This window comes from Dromiciops gliroides, chromosome 2 (genome assembly GCF_019393635.1).
Source record: "Dromiciops gliroides isolate mDroGli1 chromosome 2, mDroGli1.pri, whole genome shotgun sequence".
NCBI classification, from domain to species: Eukaryota; Metazoa; Chordata; class Mammalia; order Microbiotheria; family Microbiotheriidae; genus Dromiciops; species Dromiciops gliroides.
In genome coordinates this window covers 319,488,372-319,513,148 of record NC_057862.1, presented here as the reverse complement: position 1 = coordinate 319,513,148, position 24,777 = coordinate 319,488,372, and the positions used below count along the sequence as shown (strand labels likewise).

General features: G+C 47.6%; 1 protein-coding gene across 1 annotated transcript; it reads left to right on the top strand.

Moving 5' to 3' along the window:
• The first annotated feature begins 4,205 nt into the window (after positions 1 to 4,205).
• SYNPO (synaptopodin) lies at positions 4,206 to 16,481 on the top strand. Its single transcript, XM_043981581.1, has 2 exons — positions 4,206 to 6,660; positions 13,683 to 16,481. The coding sequence occupies exons 1-2, from the start codon at positions 4,540 to 4,542 to the stop codon at positions 14,433 to 14,435; spliced, it is 2,874 nt and encodes a 957-aa protein (XP_043837516.1). The 5' UTR covers positions 4,206 to 4,539; the 3' UTR covers positions 14,436 to 16,481.
• The last annotated feature ends 8,296 nt before the right edge of the window (positions 16,482 to 24,777 follow it).

Here is a 24,777-nt window from a genome sequence, read left to right as displayed (position 1 = left end):
ACTATTGAAGAGGTTGGTATCCTAGTGAACTGCTCCCTCCTGTCCCTATGATGACCTGGGGACTGATGTAGCATTCCTAGTAATGTCTATTTCTTACTCTAGAATCTGGCTTGATGGGTAGGACAGAAAGCTGTGAGTTAGTAGATCTTCCACTTGACCCCCAGAGAAAAGGGGAGGTCTGGGCGGCTGTGTGGTTGACTTCTTCCCTCTTCCAGCATGTTTGTGTGGGGGGTGGAAATCAAATGAATTGCAGCCTAAGTCCTTTCCAAGTCTTTCATTGAATTCCTTTCCCATACAGTCACGCAAGGCTGTGTGGGGAGAGCAAGGTACACTCATCTACTGGACTTAACTTCCTTCTGGTGATTTAGGGGAAAAGTTGACTTCAACGATGCACAGGGCTTGGAGGCAGAAGGAGGATGTGAAAAACCTCAGCTAGACACCCCTGTGTTGGGGCTACAGGTTTCCTGTTTGGCAGCTCTGTAGTCTATTGCTCTGTGACCTGAAGTCAGGAGCTTCCCCAATATAGGCTCCAATTTCTTCAGGTGTAAATGGAGATGTGGATACTTGACTCCTTTCTGGGAGTGGGGGTAGATTAATTAGCATCCCCATTAGTTATTGAGTATCCCTTCTGTGCATGGGGCCAGAATGCTTTTAATAAAGGACACCTCGGGTCAGCTGTTACCTCTGCCTTGTCTGTGACTTTGGGCAATACCCTTCCCCACTCTGGGACTCAGTTTCCTCTGTTGTGAAGTGAGGAGGTTGGATTACAAGGTGCCACTTATTATCTGTGTGAGCTTGGGCAAGTCTCTTCGCCTTGCTAAGCCTCAGTATCTCATCCAGAAGGTAAGGGGTTGGACTAGATAACCTTTGGGTTCCTCATTGTTATAAGTCTAGGATACTGTGATCTCTAGGGTCCCTCTCAGCTCTTACAGTCTATTTTTTTCCATATTAAGGTGAGTTAGGGGCAGCTAGGTGGCACAGTGGATAGAGCACCGGCCCTGGAGTCAGGAGGACCTGAGTTCAAATCCGGCCTCAGACACTTGACACTTACTAGCTGTGTGACCCTGGGCAAGTCACTTAACCCTAATTGCCTCACCAAAAAGAAAAACAACAAACAAACATATTAAGGTGAGTTAGCCAGTGATACCTCTCCATGGAAGAAGCTGTGGTGTTTCAAAGACCAAGCCAATGGAGTACAATTCAAACAGGTCCTACCTACCAAATTGGGAAGATGATGGAATAGGGTGTTTGACATCTGAGGGCCAAACCAGCTGAACCATGAGGCTTATCATGGGTAAATTGACCACAGCAGTGTCTGAAACTTCCACACAAGGTGTGAAGAGATCATGATCTGTGTCAGTGGAAAAAGCAACCACACTGAATTAATGATGTATCTTCTGAAGTTCTGTAGTATGTAGTGAGGACAGAGAAATCGTGATCCTTCTCAAGGCATTTGCAGTCTGGCATCCTCTTCAAGGACTTGGAGCAGGTGAATTTGAAGGTTTCCTTGGGCTCAAAAATTGTTTGTCTATGGACAAAACATTTTGGGGAACTATCCGTGCCTAATTTTGACCCCTGCCTTTCTCTTTTTTCTCCCCCTTTCCTTGTTTTCCTTCCCCTACCCACCCTTCACCTCGGCAGCCTATCCTGTACTTTGGAAGTACAGGCTCCTTGGAATATTAGCCTGAGTACAATTCAGATGGATATCTAAAGTGAAGGTCAAAGCCTAATGGAGCTGCTTCATAGGGTCTCTGTGATGGTGGCTTCTTCCCATTGCTACTTCTGTGAATAGCCCAGGTTGCTGTAGCATGAACTTGGTTGTTATGACTATCACAACTCCTCCTAAGCACAGACTTTGGACTTCCAGTTCCAAAATGCCCTTAGCAGGAAGGGCCTGTTCTCCAAATGTCCTCCTCTGCCTCTTCTTCTTAGCCCAGGATTCTTAGCAGCACAGAGGTTGCAAAAAGAGGGGCAGGACCCTTAGAACACAGAGAACAATTAGCTCAAGCCCCTCATTTTATTTTTTCCAAATACATGTCAAGATAGTTTTCATCATTCATTTAAAAAAATTTTTATTTATTTATTTTAATTTTTCTCAATTACATGTAGAGATACTTTGAGTTCCACATTTTTCTTCCAGCCTCCCTTCCCTCCCCCTTCCCAAAGCCAGTAAGGAATTTGATATAGGTTATACATTACAATCATCAACATTCATTTTTATAAGATTTTGAATTCCAAATTTTTTTCCCTCCTTCCCCTCTGCCCTCCTCAAGACAGCAAGCAATCTGATATAAGTTTTACCTGTATGATCATGTTAATCATATTTCCACATTAGTCATGTTGCGAAAGAAGAATCAGAACAAAAGGGAAAAACCACAAGAAAGAAAAAACAAAAACCAAAATAAAGTGAAAATGCTATGCTTCAATCTGCACCCAGACTCCGTAGTTCTTTCTCTAGATGCGGAGAGCATTGTTCCATCATGAGTCTTTTGGAATTGTCTTGGATCATTGTATTGCTGAGAAGAGCTAAGTCTCTCACAGTTGATCATGTCACAATGTTGCTGTTACTGTGTATAATATTCTGGTTCTGCTCACTTCATTCAGCATAAGTTCATGTAAGTCTTTCCAGGTTTTTCTGAAATCTGCCTGCTTATCATTTCTCACAGCACAAGAGTATTCCATTACCTTCATATGCCACAACTTGTTCAGTGATTTCCCAATTGACGGGCATCCCCTCAATTTCCAAGCCCCTCATTTTAAAGAGGAGGAACCTGAAGTCCAGTGAGGTAGTTAATAGTGTTTCCATGGGATAGAAGGTGGGTGCCACGTAAGGAATGTTGTGGTGGCTAAGGAAGGAAAAGGCTACAAGGGAATAACAGAGTCTGGTGGGGTGTAACTAGGTATGTGTACTCGGGCCTCCCACCCTAATGAGGGGCATGGATCTGTCCTTTAACTTTAACTTCAACCGGACCTCTCACAGGCCTTCTTGGGAGTACATGCATGCTGCCTTCAGGGCAGGGACTGTCTTCTCTTACTTCACTCTCTACTGCGGAAGTGTCCACATGTTCATTAAACACTGGCCAGAAATCTGGCCATCCTCATGGTCCTGTGTCTGTTACAGACAGTGAAGGGGCCTTGGCCACTGACTGCCCGATCCATTTTGCCAGCATGTCTTATGCATCTGCACCTTTTTCTCTACTTCTGTGGTCCCCTAACTAGTTTTAGCCCTCATCTCTCACCTGGATTTTTTGCAAGTCAGTCTCTCAGCCTCCAGCCTCTCATCTTGTAATCCACCCTTCACAGAACAGCTATATTTATTTTCCTAATTCATTGCTTTGATCATGTCACTTACCTGCCCCAAACCTTCAATGGCTGGTTGTTGCTTAAAGTCCAAAGTTCAGACTCTTCAGGCTAACATTTGGAGCCCTCCAAAGACTAAGATGCCTTACTGCCCGCTAATTCCTCTCATGTTCCCTACAGATCAGCCAAACTGGACCAGGGCTTAAGCCTGGGATTCCCTAAAGTCACTTCATGCTTTCCTACCTCCAGATCTTTCCTCCATTCTCTACTACCTGGAGGATGCCAGCACTGGCCTACTTATCCTTCAAGGCTCCATTCAATGCCACCTCTTCCATGAAGCCTTCTTGATTTTAACCTTGATGGCACTTTGAAAGTTTTGTTTGTTTGTTTTTGGTGAGGCAGTTGGGGTTAAGTGACTTGCCCAAGGTCACACAGCTAGTAAGTGTCAAGTGTCTGAGGCTGGATTTGAACTCAGGTCTTCCTGACTCCAGAGCCAGTGCTCTATCTACTGTGCCACCTAGCTGCCCCAAAGTTTTGAAAGTTTTGTTTGGATGGCACTTTGTACTGGTCTTATGGCTCCCACTCCTTTCTGTTTTGTATCATGCATGGCATCTCACAAGTCTCAGTGGCAGTCTTCAACTCCTTTTTTTTTTTTGCGGGGCAATGAGGGTTAAGTGAATTGCCCAGGGTCACACAGCTAGTAAGTGTCAAATGTCTGAGGTCAGATTTGAACTCAGGTCTTCCTGAATCCAGGGCCAGTGCTTTATCCACTGCGCCACCTAGCTGCCCCCTTTTTTTCTTTTTTCTTTTTTTTCTCTCTTTCTCTCTTTTTAAAAATAAGTTATTGTTAACCACCTCAGACACTAACCTTGGACTCTCTCTCTTTTCTTCTCCTTGGTAGCATTGTGTCGGAGTACCAGCTTCACTGAGAAGGATTTGAAAGAGGCCAAAGCCCAGAGTCAGCGAATTGCTGCTCAGCTGACCACTCCTCCCAGCTCCAACTCCCGAGGGGTCCTGCTCTTCCACAGGCGCCGGCAGAGAGTGAACGAGTTCACTTTTGAGAGCTTTGGGAAACAGGGACAGAAACCCAGCCCTGGGCACAGTCCTCAAACTCTCCCTGTTGAGACGCCAAACCATGTTCCAGGGCTCTGCCTGAATCACACTCCCCAAGGCTCTTGTCCAAGCCTCTCTTCATCCCTTGGTATCCAGGCCCCGGAGGTAGGGAAACCCTGCTGCAGTATGGAAGGGCCTGGGGAGAACGCAGATGTCCTGACCAAGAGATCCCTGGAGAATGCAGCCGGTGAAGAAGAGGAGATTCCTTTGGTGGTTTACCTAAAGGAAAATGCGGCCTTGCTCACAGCCAATGGCCTTCACCTATCTCAAAGCAAGGAAGCTCAGAAGGGTCCTTCACTGGCCGACGCAAATGCTCTCACTATGGATGTTAATCAGAATCCTTCCCTGACTGAGACTACACCTGCCACGTTAGTGAGTGATGTCAACCAGAACCCACCAGTGATGGACATTGGTCAGAACACATCTGTCTCCGGCACCGAACAGAATGTATCTGAACACCAGGTACAGCAGGACACCCCCGTGGCTGACTTTAAACCCAGCACTGTGCTTGGAGATGAGAAGACCCATTTCCCAAGCCCAGACAAGAGTTCTAGTGCACTGATTACCGAGGTGAAGCCAAGCACATTACCTACAAATGGGAAGGCCAGTCCCTATTCTGGGGAGCTTATCTCCAGTTCTACCATGAATGCCACGGTCTCTGACGTCAAGTCTAGCGTCTTGGTCATTGACGTCAAGCCTAGTGCCCAAGCAGTGGGGCTAGAGGTGTCTGGGCCAGCTATCAGCCCTCCATCCCCCAAACAGCATAGTGAAGTCCACCTCACCCTGGCCAAACCTCAGTCGGTGGTGAACAGGACGGCCAGGCCATTTGGAGTTCAGTCTCAAGGGATCAACAGCCAGTTAGAACGGAGTCCGATGTTGGAGAGACGCCCCATGGGAGAGATGAGCCCCAGGGCACAGGCCCACCCAATAGGGGATCGAAGTCCTCAGGTTCAGAGGCATACTGTAATGATGAGAAGCCCTATGGTGGAGAGGAGGCCTTTGAGAGAGAGCAGTCCTACCGTGGAGAGAGGCCCTCTGGTAGAGAGACCAGTGATGGTTCAGAGAAGTCCTGCTCTGGAAAAACGCCCATTGGGAAATTTCACTCCACCCCCCACCTATGCTGAGACCTTGTCTACGACACCTCTGGTCTCTAGGGGCAGGTCTCCGCCTTCGTATTCTGTTCTCTACCCCAGCGCTGAACACAAGCAAGCACTTCCCAAGGGGCCTGGCTACGGGGAGGGTAGATCAACATCTGCGGCCAAGACTGGAATCTTGGAGGAGTCGATGGCCCGCCGAAGCAATAGGAAGTCCATGTTCACCTTTGTGGAGAAGCCCAAAGTGACCCCTAACCCCGATCTCTTGGATCTGGTGCAGACAGCTGATGAGAAACGGAAGCAGAGAGACCAGGGGGAGCTGGGGCCGGAGGAGGAGCCATTTGCTCTTGGGGCTGAAGCATCCAACTTTCAGAACGAGCCACCTCCCAGGGACTGGTCTAGCCCCACCTCTGAGGAGACCCTCCCAGAATGGTCATCGTGTCTGAAGTCACCCAGCATCCGGGCCAAGCCTGAGCCCAAACCAAACCAGAACCTCACAGAGGCCACTGGCAAGGGAGCTGAGCTGTATGCCCGCCGTCAATCCCGAATGGAGAAATATGTAATTGAGTCACCGGGCCATACCGAGTTAGCCCGCTGCCCGTCTCCCACTATGTCCCTGCCCCCTTCCTGGAAATATTCCAACGCTCCAGGGTTCCCAGGGGGCTTCCGGGTGGCAAGCCGGAGTCCAGCCCGAACACCACCTGCATCTCTTTACCACGGCTACCTGCCCGAGAACAGGACTCCACGCAGGGAGGCGGAGCCTACCAAACAACAGCCTTACCAGATCCAGTCCTCACTCTTTGTTCTCACTCCCTCCAAGGAGCCAACCAAGGTCCCAGCGAGAGCAGCCTCACCTGCCAAGCCAGTATCTCTTGATTTGGAACCTGTGGGGAGGTTGGCCCCCTGCCCGCCTAGCTCCGTCCTTCCCCCTTCTCCTGCCCTGCCTCGGCCAGCACGCTCTTCCCCTGGCCTGTGTCCCTCACCAGTGGGCCCAGGAGGGCTTGTCCAAAATGTTACCCAGATGAGTGGCAGCAGCCCCACCTTCGGTGGTGAAGTCTCCCCGGTGTCTCCTTCCCGGGCATGGTCTCCACGAGCCAAGGGCCAAGCTCCTCGACCTTCATTCTCTACCCGGAATGCAGGGATCGAGCCCCAGGTGTGGAAGCCTTCCTTTTGCTTCAAGTAACAGGGTTTGCTGTGGGCCCGAATAGGGATCCCACCACCCACCAAGACCATCAATCACGGGTGCTGGATGAATGGGGAGATGAATCAGCTTGGAGGCCTGCAAGCCCAGTAGCCAGCAGGGGGAAGGCCTTGTCCCATCCGAGGGGGGCTGTAGTGAGCATGTAGGGTCTCAGGGAGGCCCCATGACAGCGTCTTGCTGGGAGACAAGCTTGGAGCAAAGTACCAGACAACACTTGTACAACCCTCGCACACCCAGGCTTAGGGAGCAGCCAGAGCCTGCTGGGCAGGTCCTCTTGTTCACACCAAGGGCCAGCAGACTGTTTTGGGGGAGGGGGAAGGGGTCATCCTACATTGCCTGACAGAACAGTGGGAAGTACCTGATAATGAGCAGAAACTCCTGATGCCTTTCCTGTCTGCTGCTGCTGGGGTCCCTCCTTCCTGGGGCCTGTTTCTGCCTTCTCCACTCCTAGCTTTGTGAGACTGTTTACATGTTTGCTTCAGAGAACTCTTGTGGTCCTCTCAGCCTTTCTCTTTTCTGCCACCTCTCCCATGCAGAGCCACCTTCACGCGAGGGGGAGGCCGAGCAACTTTGGCTTTTCTCTTCTGGGTGACTTTTTCCCTCCCTTCATCCCTCCTCGAATCGGGCTCTAGGACACTGTCTCTGCACAACGCCAGAAGGGGAGGGAGGCATCTTCAGCTGCATGTTAAAGACTCCACCTGTGATGCTCCAATACTCCCTAAGTTTGAGTCCTCCCTGTGTTCCCTAGGCCTTTGTCCCCATCCAATAGTTTGGGATGAAATGTTATTCCTAGCAGTGGTTGCCCTGAAGGAAGCCTCAGGGACAAGAATACAGAGGAGGAGTCAGATGTGAATGAGTAGTCAAAGGGGGAGGGGAGATTCCAAAGACCTCCAGGCATTTCCGAGGGGGCTTTGCTGGCAACATCTCAGCCCTTTGGTGCCAGCAACTCCCTCTCTGTGACAGGCTCTATGCCAGCAGCCCCCTAAGACAAGGGTGGCCAGGCCAATCTAGGATGGAGGCCTGAAGCCAGTAAGGATGACGAGATTGGCCTAGGAACTTGGGAGAAAGGCATTCTAAGTGCAAGGTGGGCCCCTCCGGGGGAAAGCAGGAATTAATAGAGAGATGTTGCCATCAGAGTGATTGAGGCTAGAAGTCAGATGGTATTTTCTGATCCAAGAAGAGCCTAGAATTGGCTTCTGAAGATCACATGATCTTGTTCCTTGAAGCTCTCGATGTCCAGGTTAGACATTGTCTTTGGCATGGATTGAATTAAGGCCTACCTGGAGACAAGGCACTGATCTTCATGGCCTTCAGTACTGGGAATCTTAAATTATAGCCACATAACTTTTTTCCTTATGTGGTTATTAGGGACCAGATCGTAGGTGGGTCCACTGTTGGCTGAAGGAGATGGAAGGCTAAGTGGCTGAGACAAGGGGATTTGGGGACAGTAGACACACTGCCCCAGACCATCTGTGGCCTTACCTGATTCTCTAGGGATAATGACAGCTTCATGGGCATGCAGGAGGCAGTGGGGGCAACGGGAGACCTGGGTGTTAGCCTCAGCCCGTGTGTGACTAGGAGCAAATGGCATCCCCTCTTGGGGCCTGAATTTGCTAACTTAAATAGATGATACTAATTCATTCTATAATTATATTAGCGTCGGTGTGCAGAGCCTCGGCCTAGGCAGTGTGTCATGGGGATACGGAAGAAGAAGGCATGGTTTTTGTCACCAGGGAGTCTATCCCAAGGAGGTTTTCCAAGGACAGGGCTATAACCTGGGGATGGGGGAGATCTGCTTTCTCTCCTTCCTCCTCCTCCTCCTCCTCCTCCTCCTCCTCCTCCTCCAGGTCTAGACTCCTGAAGCTTGGAGAGCCCATCCCAGGCTGAGCCCACTGAGCTGTCTCCATGGGAACCAGGGGGCGCTTTCCTCATGAGTTCATCCCACCGAAGGAATGAGAGGAATGGGAACGTGGTTCAGAGTCTGTCACTAGACACACACACACACACACACACACACACACACACACACACACACACACACACACAGCCCCTTCAAGGATGGAGAGCATAAATAACCACTTTGTCATGGGAAGTCTCCCTACCCAGACCTCCAGGCATGGAGCCCGTCACACAAGATCCCCCCTCACCTTCTGCATACACACACTTGCTCTGTGGTCTGTGCTTCTCCCTCTGGCCTCCTCTTCTGGTTCTTAATACACCTCAAACCTGGTTCACTCCTTGCCTCTGCTCTGTTTCTCACAGACTTTCCAGTTCCACCTCATGTTCTACCTTTATCGGGCTCAGGATGGGGAAAAAATCCCAGTAGTTGGCTCAGTCACTTGAACTCTGTGTGTGTGTGTGTGTGTGTGTGTGTGTGTGTGTGTGTGTGTGTTGGGGTTAGGGCTTTTGTACTTTTTTTTTTTTTTGGTGAGGCAATTGCGGTTAAGTGACTTTCCCAGGGTCACACAGCTAGTAAGTGCTAAGTGTCTGAGGCCAGATTTGAACTCAGGTCCTCCTGACTCCAGGGCCGATGCTCTATCCACTGTGCCACCTAGCTGCCCATTAGAGCTTTTGTAAAGGACTGTCTTCTCATCCATGGGTTCTCAGTATGAAAAAACTTGAAGGTCTCAAAGCACTTTAGCTGATCAAATTTCAACTGGTGTTTCGATAGGCTCTGCCTATGAAAATGACTTTCTGTTCTTTAAGTTGGAGGACTTGGGAATTGAATTCCAAGGACCCCTTCGCTCTCCACACGGCATTCCTGGAGCCTCTAAATGCATTATTAGAGTGGGGCTGCGCTTTGAATTGGGGGTGGGATGAGAATCCAAGAGTAGGTAAGTGGCTCCGAGATCCTTTGGCTCTATCCGTTTCTTCCCTTGCTCCTTCTTAGCCCCGACTCCTCCTCCTCATCTAGGTAGGCCATATAACTTGGGTCCCAGTGGGCCGCAGGCTATAACTTTATGGACATATCTGCGGACTTCTAGAAATACATGCAGCCCACAGGCAGCCTGTTCTTGCCTGCTGGGCAGAGCCTACTCAGATACTGTAGGTGGCCTCCCGCACCCACCTTTCAGCTCCTGGCAGTGCTGTTGTTGGCTGTTCTGGGAAACGAGCCAAGTCAGACCTATATGCTCCCACTCTTTGTCTGGCATTCAGTCCTCACCACCCCAGCTACCTCCATGGGGGAGTGATCTGTGTCACCGGTCGAGGAAGGGTTTGGATCCCTGAGCTCCTCAAGACAGAGGCTTTCTCTACTCTAGCTCTGATCCCTGGCTGTGAGAACCTAAAAGTGTTTCATGTCAGAGGGCTGTCCCTTGGCCCCTGTGGCCCACGTTACCCATTTTGCTATTACCACATCAATCCCTACGCCCATATGGTGCCCATGGCCACACTGCTCCCTCTTGGAGACAAGAAGCAGCTTCTAACCATGCATAGATGTAAACAAATCTTGCTCGGGGCTTTTCTATAATCTGGAAAGACATGTGAGTAAGGGGTTAGGCCTGGTACTGCTCAATGGAGATTTCCAAGCACCCAGTGTGGGCTTTGCTTCTGGCCTTAGGGATGTTGTCCATTCAAAGGGAGGCTGCTTTGTCATAGGGAAGGACCTGCTTTGTTTGGAATAGGATAATTAGTCCTAACTTAGAGCAATAAGTTGGACTAGAGGACAGCAGGCCTCTCCCACTAAGGTCATCTGTTCTAGGATATTGTCCACTCAGAACCTGAGCTAAGGAACTTGAGTACTTGGCTTATGTTGATGGTTACTATATTCTAATTGGTAGAGCTTCTCTATTACTACTCAGTATTTGGGGCAGATGCTGAACTTTGGGTAAAAGGCTGAATGCATCAGCCACTGATGGGTCCTGATTGGACAAGAGTTTGCATGGCTTTTGCCTTATCCTAATTGGTCGGGAAGCTGAAGATTTGGCCGCTCTTGTTCTCTGACTGCGTCAGATGGGATCACACCCTTTAGTAGGAAGCCATCATCCTGAGGATTGGGGGTATTTTCAGTCTGTGGTATGGAAGCTCCTTTAGGGTAGTGGTAGGAATGACCATACTTAATAATGACCCCTAGAAGCCCCTGTTGATAGCTCACTGGGCTCAGAATCAGGAAGACTAATTTTCCTAAGTTCAAATCCAGCCTCACTCATTTACTAGCTGTGTGACCCTGGACAAGTCACTTAACCCCCTTTGCCTTAGTTTCCTCATCTGTCAAATGAGTCGGAGAAGGGCCTGGCAAATCACTCCAGTATCTTTGCCAAGAGAACCTCAAATGGGGTCATGAAGTTGGAAATGACCAAAATGACTGAACACCACCACACTGTGAAGGGATGATGCTATATAGGTCTTGCTTAGTCCTAGTCAGGAACTGATCAGTGGGAAAATCTTGACCCCTAAGACTGTCTATCTTTCTCTATTCTCCCCTTCTGCTGATTTCCAACTCCTTAAGGAATCACCCTTCCCCATCTTTTGGTTCTTGAGGCTTGCTTGGTTTCCTGCAGTGAGAGATTAGTTGCTCTTGGTCCCCATTTAACTTTATCTCCATCTAACCTCACCATATTTTGGTGTCTGGTTCTGGTGTTGCGCCTACTTCTTTATCTTCTTTAACCTATCATACCCTCCAGGCCACAATTATGATTTTTCTAGGGTTTGTCCTTGAGCTGGAGAAATATAATAATCAAAGCTATCAGGCTCAGGATTGAAGGTAATCAAGAGTGCATCTCAAAGAAAATAGCTTAGAACAAATTGGACAGTATACTAGTTTGCTACTGTGACTGGGGCCCGTGTCTCCATCTATCATGGCTTCCATTCTAGCGAAAACCTTCTCAACTGAGTGTTCTAGCCTGAGCTCACTGGTCCCCTCTATAATCCCACACTCAGTCTCAGCCAGTCAAGACGCCTCATGGTTGCCAATGAAGTTTTTGATACCATCCACATTCCTGCTCAGTCACTACAACTTTCTCCCTTCGTTTAAAGGAAGGAGAAGTCAATCAAGCAACAATGATTTGTTAAGCTGCTACTATATGCTAGACACTGGGGAATACAAAGAAAAAAAGAACAGTTGTACCCAATCACCCAGAAAAAAAAATCATTCAACCCACTTTCCTCTCCAAAGTTCATAACCATACACCTTTTCCCTCATAGCTATGATGTCATTGTACAAGCACTGGACTGAAAGCTGGAGGATCTGAGTTACGGCCTTCCTACTGACTGCCTTTGTGATCTTGGACAGATGTCTTACCTTTCAGGACCTCAGTTTCCACATCTGTAAAATTAGGTTGAACTAAAGGATCTCAAAGGTCCCCAAGCCCCATTTGCTTTCAAAAGAAGAGGCCAGCCCAGGGTCTGCCCCTCCTTTCCCATCTTCTCTTGGGGCTCAAGGTGAATAGGTCACTAGGGGAGGGCCAGGCAGGAATTCTGCAGGAAAGGATAAAACTGTCCTCGAACAGATGGAAAATGTCCTATCTCCTTCCTCCTCTCTAAATGATGTCAGTGGAAACTGGGGGAGGGTGTGTGTGTGTGTGTGTGTGTGTGTGTGTGTGTGTGTAGGAGAGGGTGGGCAGGGAGGGAGAATGCCTGATTTCTTTGCTAGGTAGGAAGCTGAAATCATTGGGCAGTGTCCAGGGCCTTAGGTTACTCACTGCTGTGCCCTCCCTTAACATCAGAAGAAATCTATTATGCCCAAACATCCACTCCTCCCCAATCTCTGCTAAAGCCTAGAGGAATTTGGTGGGCATAATCTCCTTGGGTTAGCAGCTATTTCCATGCTACTCTTCTCATCTCCTCCCTCTCCTCCCTTAAAAAGAAGGCAGGGCGGGCAGCTAGGTGGCACAGTGGATAGAGCACTGGCCCTGGATTCAGGAAGACCTGAGTTCAAATACAGCTTCAGACATTTAACACTTATTACTAGCTGTATGACCCTGGGCAAGTCACTTAACCCCAATTGCCTCACCAAAAAAAAAAAAAAAAAAAGAAGGCAGGGCCTGACCTCTGGCTAGGGAAGTGACATGGGCTGTGATTGAGAGGATACTGAGCAGGCCCATTTTGGTGCCTGATATCTTGCCCGCCAGGTTTGTGCTCTGAGTTCTTTTGGACTCTCATCAGAGTGCCCATACTCCTGAAAGGCAGAGCACAGGATTATAGGGTTTAGAGCTAGAAGGGACATTAGTGATCATTTGAGAAACAGAAGAGGAACAGAAGAGTCACTACAGGGCTGTAGTGACTTGCCCAGGTCACAATAGGGCAGTGGACCATCAGTATCTAAACCCATGTCTGACTCCTAATTCAGTCTTCTTTCCTCTATGCCCAATTAGACTTGAAGATTTATTAGCTAACACCTTCACTACTGGGGAGGACAGGGGATTATATTATGACCATAGAGAGATGGGATGCTGGAGATGAATGACAGTTTGTAGAGTGGAAATACTAGACCTGGGTCTATCACCACTATGCTGTGTGACCTTGGGCAAGTTATCTTCCCTCCTTTAGGTCTGTTTTTCTTTTTTTTAAAGTAATTTCAGTCATGTCTGGGGTTTTCTTGGTAAAGATACTGGAGTAGTTTGCCATTTCCTTCTCCAGCTCATTTTACAGATGAGGAAACTGAGGCAAAAAGGGTGAAATGACTTGCCCAGGGTCACACAGCTAGTAAGTATCTGAGGGCCAGATTCAAACTCAGGAAGATGAGTCTTCCTGACTCCAGGCCTGGCACTCTATCCACAGCACCACTGCACTGCCCAGGTTTCAATTGGGTATAATCTGTAAGGTCCCTTCCAACTTGTATAGTGTATGGTTCTACAATTCTGCCATAGGACAAACCCCAGGGATGGGAGGCGGGGGGAGGCCCACAGAGACAAGTCTGGCGAACTTGATAGCCAGTAGCTTATTCTGCTGTCCAGTGCTTCTAAGCAGAACCCCAACCCAGGCCCCGGAGAGGAACGACACTAACACTGCCTCTGCTCCCTTTGCTTTCTCCCCAGGAAAGACGGGAATGTGACCCCACCTCCCCTCCTGAGACCCCCAGCTCACCGAGGCCAGCCAGCAGCCTGGACGGCTGGGTGGGCCGCGGCCCTTCAGAGTTCTGCCCGACGGTCACCACAAGCAGTCCCCCTCCCCCTCCCCCCATGTCCCCCTCCTGGAGCGAGCGCTCTCTGTCCCCGATGCAGGCTGAGCCCAAAGGCAACAGCCGCCAGATGCAGGCCCTGGTCGCCAGGAACATCATCAATGCCGCCCGCCGAAAGAGCTCCTCCTCCCCCAAATCTCCCGGGGCAGAATTGCTGAGGCCTTTCTCGGCCAGCCCCAGAGGGCTGGGCAGCCCGTGTCCTCCCCTGAAGAGCCCCCTGGGAGACGGCCATCGCCTCTCCTCCCTGCCCGGTGGCGCCTTCTCCCCCATCTTGAAGAGCCCCCTGACCTCGTCCCAAGCACCCTTCGGGGACAGCCCCCGGCCCTTCCTGTCGGCCAGCGGCTCTTGCCCTGGCCCCAGGAGCCCGGGCACCGGCCAGCCCTTGACCTTCAGGAGCCCCGTGCCCTCACCTAGTCCCCAGGCTCGTTCCCCTGCCAAGCCCTACACCAGTCGCTCACCCACAGACTCCGACGTATCCCTCGACTCTGAGGACTCGGGGGTCAGGTCCCCCGGTATCCGTGGCTACAACATCTGCCCCCGGGGCTGGAATGGGGGCAGCCTGCGGCTCAAGAGAGGCAGCCTCCCCTCGGAGACCTCCTGTACATCCTAAGATCCACCTAGGCTGGGGGTGGAGAGAGGAAGAAATGCCTGGGGGTGGGGTGGGGGGCTTCAGGGTAGAGGGCCTGGGTGGGGGATTTCAGCCCATAGACATAATTGCACCTTCTGACACCTTCCCAGGAAGGGGCTGACTTCAGCTCTGGACAGCTCACGTGGGAGCAGCCTCCACTTCCCCAGTTTCCCCTTTGGAGAGGGGAGCCCTGACTCAGCACCCGTTACTCTCAATGTTGGAGAATCAAAATTTTCCATTTCTTTTCCACCACTTCTGCCCCCTAGTGGAGCAGTCAGTGCCCAGCCAGGCCCCTCCAAAGCCAGGGCCAGGCTCTTGGGGGCTGAGGATGGAGATTCCGTGCCCTTGCCCCATCACCCTGCTTTCTTTCTGGCCTCAGGAACCATGGAGGTGTGAGGAGTGGGGACAACCTGGGACAAGGAAGAGCCAAGTGTGAAGTGGGCCTGCCCCTCACAGGGGAGGCTGTATCTCTGCCAGCCTTGACACTGACTCCAGTTGGCCTGGCAGGGTAACGTTTGGCCAGTGTCGGTGTTTGCCATCCCCTCTGTGACCCCATCTTCTATTTTTACCACGGTGACCTTTAAGGCGGCTTAGCTCCTGGAGCCGGGGCAGACAAGTGAGGGTACATTGGGAGGGGGAATCAGGAAGAAGGAAATTCCCAAACTGAGGGGATTGGTGGTCCTGCTCTGGGCACTGTTTGGTGGGTTCGCCTTCCCCCTGCTTACCCATTCCAGATGTTGTATGGTTCTCCAGCATGAGACACACTCAGCATGAGCAAATCATTTTAAAACTTCCCCTCCCAACACTGCAGTTTATACCAAAAGTATGAGAGTTGAAGATACTTGGATAAAACTGGGGAATGTTCCCCGGGGGTGGGAGGGGATGTCTCCAAACCCTCCCTCCACTGCCTGAATACCCATCATCCCATCCTGGGAAAAAGAAGAAGGTCTTAACTGGGCAAAGGGTCTCCTTGGGTGGGGGGGGCAAAGAGGGGTGAAGGGACAGATTGGGCTTTGGCATTAGATCAGGGTGTACTGGCAGTACTGTGGGCAGGGGACTGGGAATGAGTAGGAGTGCCCTTCCCTTCTACTTTGGGTCTTCTTTCCCTCAGGTATCATTCTACCCTCTTTGAGCTCCTCTCTCCTGCCCTTGGTGGGGACTCTCCTCCCCTGAGGTGGAATCTGCCTCCGATTTCTTCTCTCTGGGGAGATGCATTCACTCTGAGATTGCCTGTCTGGGGATCTGGCCCCAATCACCTCAGCCATGTTTCACTTCCACCCCAAGTGGGCCAAATGCCCCTCAAGTCCAGAGCCCTGTGCCAGCAGTGTGGCCCTGAGCCCTAGAAGGGTAGGCAGCAGTTGGTTTGAAAACCCAGGCCCATGGCCCCTCCTGGGGGCACAGACTGGCTACTGCAGGGTTTTCCCAGTCTGTGGTGGTGGTGTGTCAGTGATGGAGGCCCCACATGGGTGGGGCCTGCTCAGGAAGGAGGTCTGAGGGGCAGAAGTTTGTGAAAAGCAAGACTCATGAAGATGTGGGTGCACCACAGGACATCTTGCCTGGAGGCTACCCAAAAGCCTCCAGAGGAGGCAGGAATGAGGAGGCTCTGGAAAGCCCCAGGCATGTTAGGGCACTGTAGCCAGGACACCTCAGAGGGGACAGGTAATGGGAGGCAGGGAGAGGCACTGAGGATATATTGAAGCAAGGACTGATGCTGGATAGCCACATTTGCACCCAGTGCACACACTCCCTGGGCCTGTTTTTTGGGATGAGGTAATTGAGAAACCTCCTCCTTCCCCAAGACTCTGAAGAGGGATGGATTACCTGGGTCTGGTCTGGGCTGAGGCCAAGGTCCTCCAAGGAGGTGGGAATATGGCTCTTTTCTCTGGTTCTCTCCAATCTCCTGTCTTCTCAATGGTGACTCTCCTTCCCTGTCCCATGCCTCTGCCCCCTTACCCATTTTAAGGCCGCCCAGCCCTGAGCCTGTCACATCTTATCCTCATCCTTTCAATAAATACCTGCATTACCCCAGCCACCTCCTGTGCAATTAACAGCTGCATTTGGAATATTCACCTTTCCATCCATGTTTTTGCTAGATTCCCAGGATCCGGGAGGGCTGGTGGAAGAACTGTAACTCCTCTGGGCTCAGTGCAGGTTAGATAGGCCTGTGGGATTTGAAGGAGGTATTGACATATGTTGTCTCGCTTGGATGCTTTTGGCCACCTCCAGTATGACTAAAGACATGGAGAGAGATGGGCCTTGGGAGCACACACTTACTGGCGCCCGAGGTAAAACCAGGGATGCCCCTTACCTGACCCTAACATTTTGGTGAATTGTAAAAAGCTCTAGACGGAGAATTAAGAGGTCTGGGTTCTAGTCCCAGTTCTGCGACTAACTTTGTGTGAGATTGGGTAAACCCTAGGCCTTTTCTAGGCCTCGGTTTCCACATGTGTAAAACAAGGGATTTAAACTTCCATTCCAAAAATTTTATGTGTCTGAGGTTCTGGAGGCAAGGAATCACCATCAGAGGGTGTTATTTTGGCTTCTACTTAGTGTCAATTAAAAGTGTGGGGGGGAGGTTGGAATAGGTTTGGGGATGTGGGCATCTATGGTCCCCAAAGCCAGTCAGGTGAATCCAGCATGCTACCTGGCACAAGATCTAGAGTTCAGACTCTCCCTCCTAGAGAGGAGTTGAAGTCATTTCCCCGATATTAAAATCCTGAGACCAGCTATTTTCTGGCAAATCTAGGCTCAGAAATGACTTGCTGGGTATCACTAGACATCATGCAGGCCCTGGGAATGGCTGGAATGCTGGGGTCTGAAGCCTGCTAGATTCCAGGAATTTGGGGAATGCTGGATTGTGGGAAAGTAGGTTTCCCTGGGATACTGGCATGGTATCTCACATCGAGGCCCCCTGAGATTATTCTCTTCACCAATCAGATGAGGAGGAAGGAAAGCAATCAGAAATCTTTGTCACTTCCTGGCCTTGGTTTCACGTATCCCCTTCCCTGAACCAGATTCTTTGGAGTCAGGGTGTTAGCCAGGATTGATTGCCTCGGTCCTGGCTTTAGTGTGGAGGTGTTGTAGGGCCTAGAGAGGTCAGTTTCCTTTGGGACCAGAGGAGAACTATATGTCCTGATAAGGGAGCTCCTGAGCTGAAGAGGGTCATTGGCCAAAATGGGGCTCTGGAATTGTAGCTGTATTGAATAGCTTAGTAAGTTTAAGGGCCAGCCAGTCTGGGACTATTTTGGTGTATTATTTCTAAGTGTGCGTATTCTTTTCCCTGTAAATAAACACTGGAAAACACACTTTGATGGTCTGCAAGTTATGTGGTGATGGCAGGAAAAATCGGAAGAGAAACAGGAAGCTTATGTAAGAGTCTGGCATTCAGTAATTATGACCAAGGAATAGGAAAGGCAATTAGGGATGAAGTGGAACAAATTTCTGAACCTAGGAAACCAAGTGAGCTCAGGAACCAGGAAGGTTAACAGGCTTGGTGACTTGAATTGGGGACCCAGTGACTGGGGAAGGTTTAGCAAGTAGTAAAAAGTCCCTAAAAACCTTCCAATAAAGGGGACTCATATTGTGAAGCAGTTATTATCTAGGCTATCTGGTATGGTGAAAAATGAGAAAAAAAGATCAAAGAAATATAACGGAGAAACCAGACATCCAACCAATCATGTACAAAAGATTAGTGTTTGACAAATCTTTAGAAAATAAAAAACTGGGGAAGAGATTTATTATTTAACAAATGTATCTCAGAAAGATGATGGAAATTTGATTGGAAATGGATTTAGATCCATATCTTACAAACCTTAGTGAATTCTGGTTGGATGACACATTTACACATTTAAAAAAAAAACACTTAAAAAAGGGAGAAAATGGAATAATGTCTTTATCTTAAATGTGATGGTTAGAGGACTTTATTCATGAAATGGAAAGAATATTGGCAACAAGATGGATGTGCTTGATGACATTAAATAAAAATTTTGAATAATAACACTTTAACTAAAACAAGAAAAATAATTCAGGAAATGTTTATGGTAAAACATGACAGATAAAAATTTGATATCTAAAAATATATAGCGAATTGCTAAAAATTCACAAAGGTGACTTGCAGTCCACAATGCACAAATGGTTAAAGAAAATATATTGAATATTTTCAAAAGAGGAAAAAAATTGTTAATAATCACTTAAAATGCCTAATCACACTAGAAATGAGATGCCAATTAAAACAAGTTTGAAGTACCATTTCACAAGCATCAAATTGGCAAAAATAATTAAGAGGAATGAAGCAACGCTGGTGGGGTTGTGAAGAAATAGTACATCATTCATTGCTGGTAGAATTGCAAACTTGTAGGATCTTCTTGGAGGGCAATCTAGCAGTATACTGTAAAAGTTACAAAAGTCATTATGTTCTTGGAAGTGTTATCAAAAACAACAAAAAAAGCTTTCTGTTAAATTATTTCCATAGTAGCATTATGTCATTGAAAATTGGATGTAACTCATAAATCTAACAACAGGAAAATGGTTCAATAAATGTCGATACCATTAGTGTAATGGAATTGTATAGTGTAATTAAGATGAAGAAATGTGAGGAATATAAAAGATGGGAAAAAACCTTTATGAAATAATGAAAATCGAAAAAATAAGAACCAGAAAAATAATACAGACCAATTAGGGCCACGCAGGAGAAAAGTGAATAAAAAGAAATGGACAAAGAATCAAGATGGATACTTAGAGTGACTGAAAAGTTATGATATTTTATGCTTTGAAAGTAATTTAAATATAAAATAAGATTAATTATACTGATGTTTGATATTAAATTTATAACAAATCACTTAATTAAATGAAAATGGTGATGTTTAACTTCCAGAAAACTAGGTGGAACATGAGAGTTGCCTTCAAGGATTAGAATGGATCTCTTGTGCAAGAAGGCTTATATTTTTTCTGCTTAGTGTCAGAGGAGAGTAGGAACAATGAATGGAAAGTACGGAGAGACAGATCTAAGCTTGATGTAAGGAAAAGCTTCCTAACAATTACAATTATCTAAAATTAGAATGGGTTGCCTCAGGCACTAGAGGGTACTCCCTCACTAGAGATTTTCTCTTCTTTTTTTTTTTTTTAATTTTTTTTTTTAGTGAGGCAATTGGGGTTAAGTGACTTGCCCAGGGTCACACAGCTAGTAAGTGTTAAGTGTCTGAAGCCCGGTTTGAACTCAGGTACTCCTGACTCCAGGGCCGGTGCTCTATCCACTGCGCCACCTAGCTGCCCCCTCACTAGAGATTTTCAAGTGTTGGCTGGATGAATAGGAGATGGAACAAGAAGAAGCCATTATCATTGCACTTCGAAAGTACTTGGAGAGCGGTAAGGTGTAAGCCTGGAGAAGCAGGAAGGGACCAGATTAAGAGCTGCTGGAGTTTATTGAATAGAGGAATGATGTGGTCAGTAGGAAGACTACTTTGAGAGTTGAATGGAGAATGGACTGGAGTGGGGACTTGAGGCAGGCAAACCTACCAACAGGCTATTGCAACAGTCCAGGCATGAGGTGATGAGGACCTGGCATAAAGGTGGTGGCAATTTCAGAGAAGGGGAAATATATAAGAGATGGTCTGAAGGTAGAATGACAGGACTTGGAAATAGATTGGCTATGGGGGAACGAGAGAGTAAGGAGTCAAGGATGACACCTAGGTTGTGAGCCTAGGGGACTGGGAGAATGACGGTGCCCTGATAGTAATAGACAATTTAGGAAGAGGAGAGCTGTGGAGTTTGGGGTGGGAAGAAAGGAGGTAGGAGGAGGGAAAGTGAATGAGTTCGGTTTTGGACATATGGAGTTTAAGATATCTATGGGACTTCCAGTTTGAGCTGTCCAGTAGGAAGTTGGAGATTTAAGATTAGAGATCAGGAGATTGGAGTTGGATAACTAGACCTGAGAATCATCTGCACAGAGAGAATAGAATCCATGGGAGCTGATAAGCTCACCAAATGAAATCGAATAGAGGAAGAAGAGAGGAGGTCCTGGGACAGAGCACTGGGGGATACCTTTGGTTATGCAACTTGGATGAAGATCACAGCTAAAGAAGCTGAAGAGTAGTCAGACAAGGAGTGGAAAATGAGGAGAGAGCACTATCATGAAAACCTAGAGAGAAGACAGTATCAAGAAGAGGGTGAGTGACAGTGTCAGAGGCTGTAGACAGGTCAAGGAAGAAGACTGAGGAAAGCCCATCAGATTTGGCAATTAAGAGGTCATTAGTAGGGGCAGCTAGGTGGCGCAGTGGATAGAGCACTGGCTCTGGATTCAGGAGGACCTGAGTTCAAATCCAACCTCAGACACTTAACACTTACTAGTTGTGTGACCCTAGGCAAGTCACTTAACCCCAATTGCCTCACCACCCCCCCCCCCCCAAAAAAAACCCAAACAAAAAAGAGATCATTAGTAAGTTTGGAGAGAACAATTTCAGTCAAATGGTAAGGCCAGAAGTCAGACTGTAGAGGTAAGAGGGTGAGAGGAAAGGAAATGGAGCTACTTTTTATAGATAACCTTTTCAAGTTTAGCCACGAAAGTGAGTAGAGATATGGGATGAGAGATAGTTGGGATGGACAGATCAAATGAGGGTTTGGGGGATGGGGGAGACACAGGATGGAATAGAATCACTTGTGCATCTATAGAGAGGTTGGCTTTATCAAGAAGGGCCACTTCATGTGAGATGAGGGTGTAGGAAAAGATAGGGAAGTATGAGGAATGTGAGATGAGAAGGGGAGAAGAGGGTACTTTCAGCACACTCCTGAAAGTGATGGGATCAAGGGAATAAGTAAGGGTGTATATTTGTGTGTGGAGTTAGTCTTGGCAAGAAGGGTCATCTTATTCTGATTTGGGAGAAAGAGGGCATGGTTGCAGGCATAGAGAGGTTTTGAGATGTGGAAGGGGGAATATGAAGAAGATCATGTTAGATGACCTCATTGATCAGTACAGTAGGAGATAAGGCCATCTGTTGGGAAAGTGAGTTTCAGTGGAGTTGGGTGACTGATGAAAAAGGAGATTTGGAACAGCCACTATGATAGTGTGACATCAGTCAGTCAGAGATGAAAAAAGGGATTAGCATGCACTAGTAAGGTCAGAGAGTATGAATTTGTAGTATACACATCTGTATTGTAGTATACACATCTGTATGACTTTTTCAGTAGCTCAGGAGTAGGCACAGAGTAGAGGTGATCCAGGGTTGACAAACAGCAGGGCATGAAAACAAAAGGACAAGAGTGCAAGGGATTAAAGACTATGAAAGGTGTCAAGGATAGCACAAGGGTAATGGACTGGGAGGAGGAATTATGGGAAGGAAATGGTGTGTGAGCAGAGAACAGAATTTCAGTGTTCAAGACCTTGGAGGTGGAACAGTTTTAGGTGATGCTGAGATCTAAGGGGTGATAACCTCTCTAAGCGACCGAGGTAGAGATAGAGGTCATGGAAGTTCAGATCTAAACATGTCATCCCCTTACTTACAGTTTCAATGGCTCCCTACTTCAGCTAGGATAAAATGCAAAATTCTTAGCCTGGTATTTAAAGCCCTCAATAATGTGACTCCCATCTACCTTTCTTGTCTTATTTCATGTTATTTCTCTTCTTACACTCAAACTTGGCTTGCTAGCTGTTGTCCCCAACCAGTGGCCATCTCCCACCTCTAAGCCTTTGTTCAAGTGGTCCCCTTTGTCTGGAAGAATGCACTTCCAGGGGCAGCTAGGTGGCACAGTGGGTAGAGCACTGGCCCTGGAGTCAGGAGGACCTGAGTTCAAATCTGGCCTCAGACACTTGACACATACTAGCTGTGTGACTGTAAGCAAGTCACTTAACCCCAATTGCCACACCAAAAAAAAAAAAAAAAATAAAAGCACTTCTTCCTCATTTCTACCTTGTAAATTCCTAGCTTCCTTTAAAGCACAGGACAAGTACCATCTCCATCATGAGAACTACTCTCATTCCTCAGTTATTAGTGTTCTCCTTGAAATTACTTTTGTATTTATGCTTTGTATTTACATATTTGTATGTTGTATGTCACCAGCAGAAGGTAAGCTTCTTGAAAGCTATGACTTTTGTTTTTGTTGTTTTAAACCCTGCCCTTGCGCACAGCACACGTTTAATAAATGTTTGCCAAACTGAAATTGATTGATTGATTTGGAAAGCCAAGCACTATGAATACTGGAAGTTGTGAGGGATGAGAAAAGCGCTCGAAATTGAGTCCTGTGTGAACTCATGTTCAGGTGCTGACCAGATTGAAGAAGGGGAGTGAATGAACCTGGAGGATTTGGGCAGAGATATTATGAACTTCAAAGGAAGAGAGGTGTGTGTGTTGAGTGATGGTGACAGAGACGAGGTCCGGAAGTGGCAATGTGAAATGAGGACAAGGATATCTTTCTGGTCTTGTGGCTAATTTTGGAAGGAGGAATTGGTGCCTTAGGATTCTGACCTGGACCAACAAAGCCTAAAGCTCAGGGAGGGATTCTTCATGTCAGGTCTCCTGTTGCTTTGTCTAGGGTTTGATCATATGAAGCAATCTACCTGACTGGGCAGAGGAATATGCATTTACATACATGTGCCATGCTTGGTGATATGGGGTGATGGAGGAATGGATAATCCCAAAAAGCAGATAATCAAAACTATTTTTCACTTTGATTTTGAAATATACACAGTGGCCATCCTAATGCCACCTCACCACACAGGCTTACACTCTCACCCCACATCTGGCTTTCCCCTTCTGTTGGGGTCATCCAGTAGTAGTCGGTCATAAAAGTTAATTCACTCCTAGATTCTTGTTACTTCATCTGAGATGTGTGCACATATGAGTAAGGCAGCAGTAGGATAGAGATGAGTCCTGGGCTGGCCAGCTGTTTGCTCAGACAAACTTTCACTCACAGGGGTGAATGCCTCTTTACTGGGGTCACTAAATGTCCAGAGCCTGGATCTCAGTTCTGTTTTTTTTTTTTTAATTTTTTGGTGGGGCAATGAGGGTTAAGTGACTTGCCCAGGGTCACACAGCTAGTAAGTGTCAAGGGTCTGAGGCCAGATCTGAACTCAGATACTCCTGAATTCAGGACCAGTGCTCTATCCACTGCGCCACCTAGCTGCCCCCAGTTCTGTTGTTTTAGGAATTAAATTTTCTTTTCTTTCTTTTTCTTTTTTGCAGGGCAATGAGGGTTAAGTGACTTGCCCAGGGTCACACAGCTAGTGTCAAGTATCTGAGGCTGCACATTTGAACCCAGGGCCTCCTGAATCCAGGGTTAGTGCTTTATCCACTGCACCACCTAGCTGCCCCCAGAATTAAATTTTCTTAAATTTCCCTAGGGGTGATTGCTTTCTGGTGGCTAGTCATCCAAATGATCATCTATTGAAACAGGATAGAAAGTTATCCCTTCTACATCACAAGGATTAGGGACACAGCACACCCACAATCTGGAAAATCCAAGTAATTTTTTTTTGCCTCTCTCTTCGTATCAAGAGAAGTCTTGGGGGCAGCTAGACGGTACAGTGGATAGAGCACTGGCCCTGGATTCAGGACTACCTGAGTTCAAATCTGGCCTCAGACACTTAACACTTACTAGCTGTGTGACCCTAGGCAAGTCACTTAGCCCCAATTGCCTCACTAAAAAAAAAAAAAAGAGAAGTCTCAATTTTTTCTTTTTCTTTTATGGGGTGTTTACAGTACCTTATTGTAAAATTTGGGTTCATGTTATACAATATTATACATAGATTTTATGCATTTCTGAGTTTTTTAAACCTTTTCTGTGTTGTCTGCTGGCCTTTGTGTAGTCTGTGGCTTCCGGAAAACTCCTCCAAAATTCCCATTTAATTTTTTATGCCAACCTGCAATATATCAAAACTATCACAGGGAAAGTCATGATGTGGAAAAGATAACTGTAATGTTAAATTTGTTTACTTAACACAGGATGATTATTTTGTGAACTAGTGGTGGGTCAAGGATGATGAGAAGGGAGTGAGGTGAATGCATTTGAACACAGGAGTTGGGAGGAGGCTTAGAAATCATCTAATTAAATCCTCTTTTTTGATTAAGAAAGCGAGGTCCTAATACATTAAATGACTTGTCCAAGTTGACATAGTGGGAGTTCAAACCACCACCTGAGCCTAGGTTCTTTGACCAAACATAGGCTATTTTCCACTATACTATATTGCTTCTCTGGTGCCCATTCTCCATCTTAGGAGGTAGTAAGTAAGTACTACCTGTGGAATCTAGTCAGATTTGCTCACAGGAAAAACTGTTCCCTTGATATGGGCTATCTGTGTCACTGATCACAAGGGAGATGTTACGACAACCATCAC